The sequence below is a fragment of the Cryptomeria japonica genome, chromosome 4, assembly GCF_030272615.1.
Source record: "Cryptomeria japonica chromosome 4, Sugi_1.0, whole genome shotgun sequence".
NCBI lineage: Eukaryota > Viridiplantae > Streptophyta > Pinopsida > Cupressales > Cupressaceae > Cryptomeria > Cryptomeria japonica.
The window spans coordinates 98,731,482-98,743,229 of NC_081408.1; the positions used below are offsets into that span (position 1 = coordinate 98,731,482).

Here is an 11,748-nt window from a genome sequence, read left to right on the forward strand (position 1 = left end):
TCAGCAAGAAGACAAAGGAGCATTCACTTGATATAGACTTAAGAGGAGATTGTTATTAGATGAGTCATGATGACTTTGATTTCTTGGAGGAGCATTCTCATTCCCCATGCTTGGTCTACTCGACAGTTTACTAATTGAGAAGTATTCCCCATTGTTCCTTTCAGGTGCATTATGTTTATGCTTATCTTTCATAGATATGAATATTGAGCTATGGATAGATGGTTAGTTCTTGAGGATTCAGTTTGAGAGATGTTTGGCATTAGTTATTTCCTTGAGTATTTGAGTTATTATTATGATGGTATTTGAGTTTGGGAGATGTTTTATTGGGTATATTCTGTTGGGATTGGGAATGACATTAGTTTGATCTTCTTGGTTATTGACTTACATCCAAGTTGATTATATGATAATATGTTTGTTTGGTCCAAGGGACTGAACGATTTTGGGTGTTGTTATGGCTTTTCATTTGGGGTTTTATGGAGGAGATCACGCTTGATATAATTGGCATTTAGAGGTGTATGTAGAAGTACATGCTACAAGTTTTGATTTGTAGCATTTCTCTGTTAGGTCTTGGTTATCTTCCTAGATGCTGAGTTTCACATTACATTGATTTGAGGTTGTTTGGAGCTATGTGTTCACTAGCTTGTGATCATGTGATGTCATGTGGGAGTTGACATGGAGGTTCCTTTATCTCTTTTCTTTGTTGGTTGTGAAGAAAATGGGAGAGCATTGGAGACTTGTGGTGGGAGTTGTACTTGCAGGTTATTGGTTTACAGGTTATACTTATTGGTGTGGATTTTCCTTGATACTACATGGTTATGGTTACACTTTATATGAGATGTTGTTATTGGATTGATTTTTAATTTGGTATTACATATGCAGTGGGAGTTTCTAGGTGTGTATGTGACAAGTATTGCATTTGGATCTCATGGTTGCATGTTATGGGTTGTACATGTTGATGATATGAGATTCACTTGATATGTTTGTATACCTTGGAGGTATGGATAGTTGGATGTGTTAGAACTAGCCATGGGTGCTATTTCAGCTATGGTTATTGGTTCTTGACGGCTACCGATGCATTGGTTACCTTTGGATTGAGTGTTTATGTTTGGATATTAGTTGAGATGGGACTTACATTTTGATGGGACAGATTGTGTGGCTTTCTCTTTGGATGGCCTTTTCATGTCCAGTGGAAGTGGCATGGTGGAGGGTGAGAGCTTTCATTTATGAGATGGTGGTCACTTTATTTATTATTCTAGGTATCTTGATGGATCACATGGAGCACTTGGATTCCATGCTGGTATATGTGTTAGAGGGATCATTTCCTTGTTCATGTTGTGGTTACTTATTACCCCTTATGCAATGTATACAACAAGTGGGAGAATGTTGGGAAAATAGGTGTTGTACACCTTGCTCAATAATGTTTGTAATTGTGATATTTATTTATTATATGAGTTTCCCATAGACATGTAATGTAATATTTAATTAATTGATGTTGCACATGGACATGTAACAAGTAGAGATTCCTTAGGAATATTATTGGGACCACTTGATGAGTTTTATTGTAACATTGGGATATATCATATTGTATTTATTTTATATTGGGAAAATAAATTTTATGAAAAACCTAAAATTAGATGTGCAGTCAAGGGGGTAGGTAGCCCCTGGTATTTGCACATGCTTTTTCAGTACATGGTTTTGATGTAATACCACTTGGTGGTTTTTTCGGAGATTGTGTTTATAAAAGGAACCACAAAGGTAGTTATTTGGGTTAGCTAGGTTAGCCAAGTTTAGCATTTGTGAAGGTTGGAAGCATGGCATGGGATGTGCGCTTACATTCTTGTTCATATGGAGTGCTTGTTGATGGCTTGTTGATGGATGGGGTTTTAGAAGCTTTCACAGTTGTATTGTAAAGTTGCATTGTTGAATATTAAATGGTGATAGATGCTTTTGGAGGCTAGGTTTTTCCCTCATGAGGGTTTTCCCAAGGTATATCTTATGTCATCTTTGATTGGTATGTTTTTTATTAGGATAAACAAGTTTTGAAGGGACCCTGAAACCCTTTACAGTTAGAGAGCCACCACCAAGGAATGGACAAGACTACTTGGAAGTGAACCAAAGGTTTTTAAAAAGGACCTAAAACCTTTTGGACTTATGGTCATCTAGCTCACAAAACCCAAAGGTTGCACAAAGAATGAACAAGAAAACTAGGCAACCACAACCAACTAGACACCAGCCAACTATCAAAAGATAAACATTACATAAAATACTAGCACAAACATATGAACTAAGTCAACAGATAATGGTCCTCAATAAAAATAGAGAACGAGGGATTTCCAGGCAACCTCAGCCAACCAAGCTCCCCCAACCTATAACAGAGTCTCTGGGCCATAAAAAAACACAAAGCCCAATCCTAACCATAAAACAAAACCGGCCAAGCTGGGCCCTTGAAAAATGCTAGCATCTAGCCTCTCCCTACAAAAAGCTAAAAAAAGGGTTTTTCCAGGATCCCTCAACCATGATAGTGGGTTTTACAGGGCTCCCACAACTACAAGTAGGGTATTTCTAGGCTCCTTCAACCTTGAGCAAAGGTTTTACATGTGTATTCTATGTTGATATTTTGTTGAAATCTAAACTGGGTTATGTGGAAACTGTCATAAAGTTGGTTGCAAGTTTACTTACAGAAAATAATAAAACCTTACATCAAAACCCCTTTTTCAAAACCTAACCAAATAATCTTATCAAAGAAATAAAATGTTTAGTATATACAATGATCATTTCTGCAAGTATCAAGAATGTAGGTGGTAGTATGTTTGATTTCATACCTTCAATAGATGCCATATTTGTTAAGGTAAAAATTTAAACAAAAAATTCATTGTCAACCATCTAACATAGTTATAATCTCTTGAAAGAGCTTTGTATAAATCACTATTAACTTTTTAGATACAATTGCACTCTATGTGGGTGATCCAAAATGTATTAATATATTGGGAAGAGGAGAAATGTGAAAAAATACTTGGAAAATGCCACAAGTATTTGCCTAAAAATGAAAAACTCATAGTGGTAGAAAATATTACAAATCTATTGACATAGTTGCAAATCAAGTTATGATTACCCTAGCAAACGGAGGAAAAGAGGGGAGTGAGAAAGAATGTAAAAAGTTGCTTCAAAATTCAGGCTTCAGTGTAGTAAAGATGGTGGGGCCTCCTAGGCCATTTTCAAAGTTGAAGATCATCGAAGCCATCAAGGACTAAATAAAATTTAAAAGTAAATTATTAATCATCAATCTAAAGAAAGTGACATTAGAGTGGACCTTTAATTGCCTGTCTTGTCAAATAAGTGTCACTATAATGATAATTGTTTTTTATTAGGGTAAACAGGTTTTGAGAGGACCAGAAACCCCGTACAATAGGTTTTGAAGGGACTTGAAACCCTCAAATTTTTCATGGATCTGGAACCAACAATGGGACGCTATAGAAAGATACATCAAATATAAATAGCAGCCTAGCCACAAACACATTAATTTCTATCTAATGTCTAATATTTAACATTTACAGTATAGCTATTTTCAAAAATTAAATTTCAATGGATTTCAATGTTGTCAATGTTCTTGTATTTATTCTATTGTCATGCTGATCATTTGATTAAAATGATTTCTTGAATTTTATTTTATTGAAAGATAGCAAGTGTAATTCTAGATTTTTTTCTTTAAATTGGTATGAATCATATGTTTAAAGATAATTTATTAATTATTATTCTGTTTGAGAAAATGTCATTTGAATATTTTTTACAAAAAAAAATGATTTTAATTATTGAAAACAATTAAAATTTTCTATTTATAATAATTTTGAAAGATTCAAAGAAAGAAGTTTTAGATTTAGAGGTTGTAAGAAAAGAATATTAATAAAAATATAGAATCATAGCTGAATAGTAGGTTAGAAATTTAAAAAGAGACAAAATCAATACAACAAAAGGAACTCAATATGTCATTAAATATTAAAAAGGAAATATAAAGACTTTAAAATGAGTATTATAACATTATAATTAATTGTTGAACATGCTAAATCTCTTGAGATTAAACCCCAACCCTCAACCTCTAGAAAGAAAAAATTTTCAATATGCCCAAAATGTTCATTGACACTACACTTATGAGTCATCAAAGTCTGAAGCCTCTGATGAAGATGTCTTCCACCTGGGAGCCTGTAAAAGGAAATCCTCTTCTAAGGGTAAGGTTTTTTTTTCATAACCCTTGAATTAGTTTGTTCCTGATTCTTGCAACCCAGGCTCTACTAAAAAGGGTAAAGCCCCAAATCCTTTGTCTTCGGATAGCAATAATAGGATTTTTGAGTTGGACTCTTCCTCTAGCATGAAAACAAAAACCCCTCCCCTAGAGAATTCTCAAAGAATTAGAGTGCCCAAGAATAAAGTGGCTAGAAACCCCACTGGTATTGTTGGGGTTCAACAAAATATGGACTTTTATATTGAAATTCAAATCAAGCTGGACAAGGATACCCCTGTGGGTAAATATATGGGCTCCTCTATTGTGGATTATGGGGCTAGAGAAGTTGTGGTGAAGGCGTCTATGGAAGGACAAACTAGTTTTTTCAATTGGGTGGTCGCGAAAATCTTTGGTTTGAAAAGAAAGATCAATTACATTAGGGACAAAATAGCTTGAACTCCCCCTTCTCGAACAACATGAACAACTTGCTCGAGCTCATTCAAAAATTGGTGAAAGATGTCAAAGCCATGAAGAATTATCATGAAGAAAAAATAATGAAATTGAAGGTGGTTGCAAGAAGCACATCTTGGGGCAACAATAAAGATTGGCCATAGTCTTCATGGATAGATGATGGAGACAAAAAAATAAGATATGAAAGATGATTTCTTACTTCAAATTGTAGCCATCGGGGAAGAGTGGCTTGTAGTGAGAGAAAGTTGGACAAACATTCTTACAAAGGATGAAAAGATAATATCTTAGTTTTCACAAATTTGATATAGTTGAAGTTTCTTTACATGAATGTGTAATGATTGAAATGGAGTGGTAATATGGAGCCAAATAACGTAGTGCAACAATGGAGGCAAGAAACATTTCAAACCCCATGGGTAATAGTGATGAGATGGGATGTGAAGACTAAAATTATGGGTGCAAAAAAATGAATCTAGAGAGTTCATTTTTTAAATAGTTTGTACTTAGATGAAGATAATAATTGGATAGTGAATTTAGGGAGTACTTGGGAAGAGTAGTTTGATGCAGGGTGGACATGGATCCACATGTGAATATGGAAAAGCAAAATATATCTCACTATGTAAAAAAAGTACTATTTTTTTCACATGTTGGAAGAAGTAAATTGATATAGGTAGTTATTTTCAATCATAGAGGGTATTTTGCAAGTGGTTGACAACTTGAAAGGGTGGTTCTACTACCCAATTCCCTTTGCTATGCTTGCAAAAATCTCACCCAGGTAGCTTGATGTAGTGGCATTGACTTTTCTTTTTGTTCCTTGTTTTCATAGTTAGGGTTTATATGGTATCTTTTTCCATTTTGTCTTGTAGAGCTATTTAGATCAAAATCTTCTTCTATTTTTCATTTGAGACATGCTGTAAAATTTTAGGGGAATCTCATGGCCAAGTTTCTTGGAGGAGATTCCCATATTTTGTGCCCCTCTAATCTGATTATTTGGCACATTTAGTTGTAGGATTTAAGAAAATTTGAGTAAATTTTGTGGAAAATAAAGATCTACAATGGTGAGAGAAAGACACCATTTTAGAAGATGATCTATTTTTTGAGAAAAATATAATAGAATGACAGATATGGGGGATCTCTTTGTAATCATCCAAGGGAAGGAAATTTTTTTTGAGAGGGATCTGACATAATGGTGTAGGTTTTTAACTTCTCTACATAACTGAATTGAATAGATTCATGTTATGGAAAAATGTAATTGGGGATTCGTAGTTGTGTTGATTGAATAAATAAGTGCAATCAATACACTACCATCTAGCCTTCTTTATATTGCAAAATTTAATCAATGAAAAGTTATATTTCATGCTCTCACCTAGAGAACCTAATGTAGGGGCATTGAATTTTCTTTTTGTTCCTTGTTTTCATAGTTGAGTTTTTTATGTTTTCTTCTTCCATTTTGGCTTGCCGATCTATTCAGATTAGAATCTTCTTCTATTTTCTCTTTCATAAATGTTGTAGGAGTTTAAATGGGAATATCATGGGCAAGTTCATTGGAGGAGATTCTCACATTTGTTATCCCTCTAATCTACTTATTTGGCACACATAGTTGTGGGAGTTAAGGACATTGTGGGAGTTTTTCTAGAAAACAAAGATCTACAATGGTGAGAGAAAGATACTATTTTAGAGTATTGGATTTTTGAAAAGGAGAATAGAATGATATATGTAAGAGGGAGCTCTCTGTAATTAGCCAAGGGAAGGCAAATATTCTTGAGAGGGATCAAACGGAGTACTATAGGTTTTTAACTTCTCTATATAATCAAGTAGAATAAACCTATGTTATGGAAAATGTAACTAAGGATTTGGGGTTGTGTTGATTGAATAAAGGAGTGAAATCAATACATTGTCATTTAGCCTTCTTTATACAGCAGAATTTAATCAATGAAAAGTTTTATTTCATGCTCCACTAGATCATGTACTTAGTTTACTTTGTTAAGTTCACAATACTCCTATCACTCTTGGTAGTTACTATTAAAGTTAAAGACTCTTGTCGCCATTGATGTAGGGAATTTGTGGTTGGGATAGTTTCTTCATGATTTGAAAGTCATTTGACAAAGTCTAAATAGAGGTTTCCTACTATATTTGAAGTAGCTAACACTAAAGTTCCATTTCATCTTTACTTGGTTTTGTTATCCATTATCCTGGTATTTGAGCTTGTGGCTATCATATATCCATAGGAGGGTCTCATCCATCATTACTATCATTAACATTATCACCTTTATTATCTTTATTAAAAACATGGACATGGGAAATAACAAGATCCAACCAAGGTAATTTCCTAGAATACAACTTTCTATATTATCTTCTCCAAGTGCTAATGGAGAAGTAGTGTAGAAACTAAGAGGCCACAACCACTTACAAGAGGTAGAAATACTTGTGAATAAACATGTTAGTTGTCACAAGTTATCTAAATACATCTTCTATGATACCTAGAAACATAGAAATTGATTTTTGTTGGAGATAAGAGTTGGAGGAACCTTGACAACAACACATGGAACATTACTCTAGTGGCCCAACAAAACCTATAATTGAGGAATTGCAAGTTCAACTTTATTTTCTTATGTTTGAATTTATTTAGAACATATAATAGGTTTAATATAAACCAAAAATTTGTGATCAATAGAAAAAATACAAAAATAACAAAAATCTTATTATTCCAAGTGTTTAAAAATATCTCCACCCTAAAAGCATATGAAATATGATTGTATTTGGATGTGTCAAGAAAAAGAAACAAACCTAAAAAGTTTTAAAGAAATCATGAATCCAAATTCAATCATGTTGAGCTTTAGAGAAAAAACTAGAAGAAATAATTGAAATATATTTTATGATAATAAAAAAGACATGAAGAATTTGAAATTCCTAAAAAGTTTTAAAGAAATCATGAATCCAAATTCAATCATGTTGAGCTTTAGAGAAAAAAACAGAAGAAATAATTGAAATATATTTTATGATAATAAAAAAAACATGAAGAATTTGAAATTCCCACGTTGTTGATTAAGTTGGGACCAGTTGGAAGACCTTGAAAATAATATACAAAACAAGGTAAGCTTTGGGTCTAGCATAGTTTATGAAATGGTGCGAAATCTGCACCGCCAAGCTGATAACAAAGACTATTAAGGCCACCTCTAAATCAAAAAAGGCACCATAGGTAAATGTTGAAAAAAAAATTGGAAAACTTATAATTTTGAAATCCATACCAAGATACCAATGACAAATTTGTCAATTATATACAAATTTATCAATGAACAACAATGACAAATTTGTCAACAAAGATGACGTCAATTTCAACATCAAAAGTTTCTATGATTATGATAAAATCACTTCAGACAAATATGGCTTGATTTTTTCTTTCTGAAAGTCAACATTGTCATTGTCAGCTTTGAATCGAAAGAAATCCATGGCAAAGACGTCTCTGCTGTAGGGGAATTGCTTGCTAAGGAGGATAATTTCAAGGCCGAAAGCTTAAAGCAGAATAGACTATGATGTCAGGTGACATCATGAGTCATCATATTTCCACTTTCGTGCTTAGTGCTTCTGTAGCTGTTCTGGGCCGTCCTTGTTCGTTTTGGGAGTCTCACTTGTTGCCTTTTCCATTGTATTTGTAATTTCTTTTTTGATCTTCATGTACATTTTTATTTCAGCTTTGATGAGAATCAATTTCCTGAAGGGATATGGTATATATTTCATATTTGAAGTATAATTTAGTGTTTATTATGTATGTAGGAGTAGAGGGAAATGGTTATTCAACTATCAAGATGTATCATGTTATTCATTGCTGGATGCTACATAATCGAATTTTTGACTTCTCATGGATGAAGATTGTTGTTATTTATTTGAGGCGATTGTACAATGAACAGCTACAAATGATCCTCATCTATCAGAAGCCAAAATTTCAGTTATGTAACATCTGGAGTGCATCCTGATGACTCAATAGCCATTTCTCAAATAGAACATGTATGCCTCATATTAAAATTATAGATAGATGTCTACTACATAATTGAAATATAGAATAGCCTCATATACTATAAATTATCTATAGACCCAGAAACAAATTGCCTGATATTATAGATAATAAAAAAATTCCATTCCATCCAATTCAATTCAATTACATATAATTCTAGATCTCCCGATGGGTCTGGCAAGGTTTGAATGCTAAGCTGGGACTCGGAGATACCCTGACTTAACAAAAAAACAAAACAAAAAAAATTCGAAAGTAAGTAAGACAGACGTATATACCTCTTCAACCTTAAGTCGGAGATCCTGTTAAGTACACCAAAATTGTCTATATAATCAAAAAAAACAAAAACAAAAAAAATTCGAAAGTAAGTAAGACAGACGTATATACCTCTTCAACCTTAAGTCGGAGATCCTGTTAAGTACACCAAAATTGTCTATATAATCAAGGGTTCCCACAATGCTGAAGCGGCTGTGAACACCTCAAGTGAACCCAATGGCAATGGGTGGAGGTGAGCTGGAACAAGCTTTAGAGAGTATTTTCTCGTTTGTTCCCACCCTTGTTCTCAAATCAGCCATACTCCTCAATATCCCTGATATCATCGCAAAAGCAGGCCCCAATGCATCCCTCACACTTGATGAGATCGCCTTAGAACTCCCCACTGAAACTCCCAATCTGCATTATCTTTCTCGAATTCTCACATATCTCTCTACCAAAAGTATCTTTGTCCAAACACAGACGAGCGATAACTCATCTGATATTCGATATGGCCTCACTGCTACTACAAAGCTGTTCTTCGTTAGGGAGAATAATCCAAGGAGCCTTGTGCCACTTCTTCTCATGCATACTCACCCTGTTTTAATGACGTCGTGGCACCATCTTCATGAATGTGTGCTTCAAGACACTAATGGATTCGAGAAGGCTCATGGAAAGGACTTGTGGGCATACGGGAAGGATGACCCACTTGTTAACAATGTTGTCAATGACTGCATGTCCACGGTTACAGATCTGGGTATGGAGCAAATTGTGAGCTGCTATGACGGTTTCAAGGATGTGAAAACTTTGGTTGATGTGGGCGGAGGAAAAGGGACGGCCTTGGCGCATATTGTGAAGGTTTATCGTCACATCCACGGAATTAATTATGATCTTCCTCATGTTGTTCAGACTGCCCCATCAATTGCAGGTAATTGTGCTCTTTATTTCTTGTATACTTACCAAAAAGTATACAAAGAAAGGATTATGTTGTTGAATATAGATCAGTCTTAAATTTTTTACATTAAGTAATTTATTAAGTTTAAAGAATGTTTGTCAATTATGACTGTTTAACACTTTAAGTTTAGAAGTGTATTCTTAGTGTGACAATATACATTAAGCAATGTATTAAACCTAGAAAATATCAATCAATTCTAAATGTTTAACATTTTTAAGCTTAAAAATGTAGGTTTAGTGTGTGTGATTTAAACTGTTCCTGAATGTACTAATTCATTTTGTATTGTAGGTTAAACAAACAAAGTTAAATCCATTTAGGATAATAAATTGATTGTTTCCAAAGAAATAAAAAATTTAGGTTTTGTTTTTAGCTAGTCTATTTAGCATTTCAAACTACGTTAGATGTAAGAAATAACAATGTTACAGTATGATTTAGAAAAGAAAAAAACTTAGGAGGGCCAAGAACTTATTGACACATCTGATTTATAAAAGAAAAAACCCTTACTTCGAAACCCCTTTCTTCAAAACCTAAGCTAGTAATCTTCTCAAAGAAATAAATGTTTAGTTTATACAATGACCATTTATGCAGGTATCGAGAACGTAGGTGGCAGTATGTTCGATTCCATACCTTCAGCAGATGCCATATTTGTTAAGGTATAAAGTTAAACACAAAATTCATTGTCAACCATCTCACATAGTTATAATTTCTTGAAAGACCTTGGCATATATCACTATTAACTTTTTAGATATAATTGCACTTTGTGTGGGTGATGCAGAATGTATTCATAGATTGGGATGAGGAGAAATGCGAACAGATACTTGGAAATTGCCACAAGGCTTTGCCTGAAAATGGAAAACTCATAGTGGCAGAAAACATTACAATGGAGGGGTCAATGTCAAATAAATCTAATGATAAAGTTGTAGATCTGGTTATGATTGTCCTTGCAAACGGAGGAAAAGAGAGGAGTGAGAAAGAATGGAAAAGGTTGCTTCAAAAGTCAGGCTTCAGTGTAGTAAAGATGGTGGAGCCTCCTGGACCATTTTCAAAGTTGAAGATCATAGAAGCCATCAAGGTTTAAACGGAATTCAAAAGTAAATTATTAATCGTCAATCTAAGTCAAGTTACATTAGCGTGGATCTTTAATTGCCTGTCTTCTCAAATATGTGTCACTATAATGATAATTGTTAGGGCCTACAATCAAAATAAATTCTATATAATGCTTCAGCATTTATAGTATATCTATTTTCAGATATAAATTTTAAATAGTTTTTATGTTCTCAATGTTATTACAATTGTATTCTACTGTCACGGTGATCATTTGATTATGACTTCTTTAATCTTATTCTATTGAAAGATAGTAAGAGTAATTCTAAATTTATTTGAGCTAACTTGATTTGAATCATATCTTTAAAAATGATTTATTAATTATTATTCTCTTTGAAATAATATCATTTAAATAATTTTTTATAAAAGTAAATGATAATTATTTAAAACAATACAAATTTATAATAATTTTGAAAGATTCAAAGAAAGTAATTTTAGACCTAGAAGTTGTAAGTAAAGAATATTAATAAAAATATAGAATCATAGCTTAATAGTAGGTCAAAATTTTTAAAAGAGACAAAATCAATAGAACAAAAGAAATTTAATATATTATTATATATTAAAAAGGAATATAAAGCTTTTAAAATGAGTATTATAACATTTTAATCAATAAAATAGGAGAAATAAGATATAAATTTGTAAAGTTATTAGAAGAAAGATCTTAAGAAAATATTTTATAGATCATAACTAAAGGATAAATTGAATTTTTAAATAAAATGGATAATATTGTAAAGAAATAAATAA

At 33.0% G+C, this 11,748-nt stretch overlaps 1 protein-coding gene across 1 annotated transcript; it reads left to right on the forward strand.

Moving 5' to 3' along the window:
- The first annotated feature begins 9,094 nt into the window (after positions 1 to 9,094).
- LOC131032880 (desmethylxanthohumol 6'-O-methyltransferase-like) lies at positions 9,095 to 11,186 on the forward strand. The gene is made up of 3 exons (XM_057963971.2): positions 9,095 to 9,873; positions 10,489 to 10,553; positions 10,676 to 11,186. The coding sequence occupies exons 1-3, from the start codon at positions 9,186 to 9,188 to the stop codon at positions 10,976 to 10,978; spliced, it is 1,056 nt and encodes a 351-aa protein (XP_057819954.2). The 5' UTR covers positions 9,095 to 9,185; the 3' UTR covers positions 10,979 to 11,186.
- Positions 11,187 to 11,748: the final 562 nt, after the last annotated feature.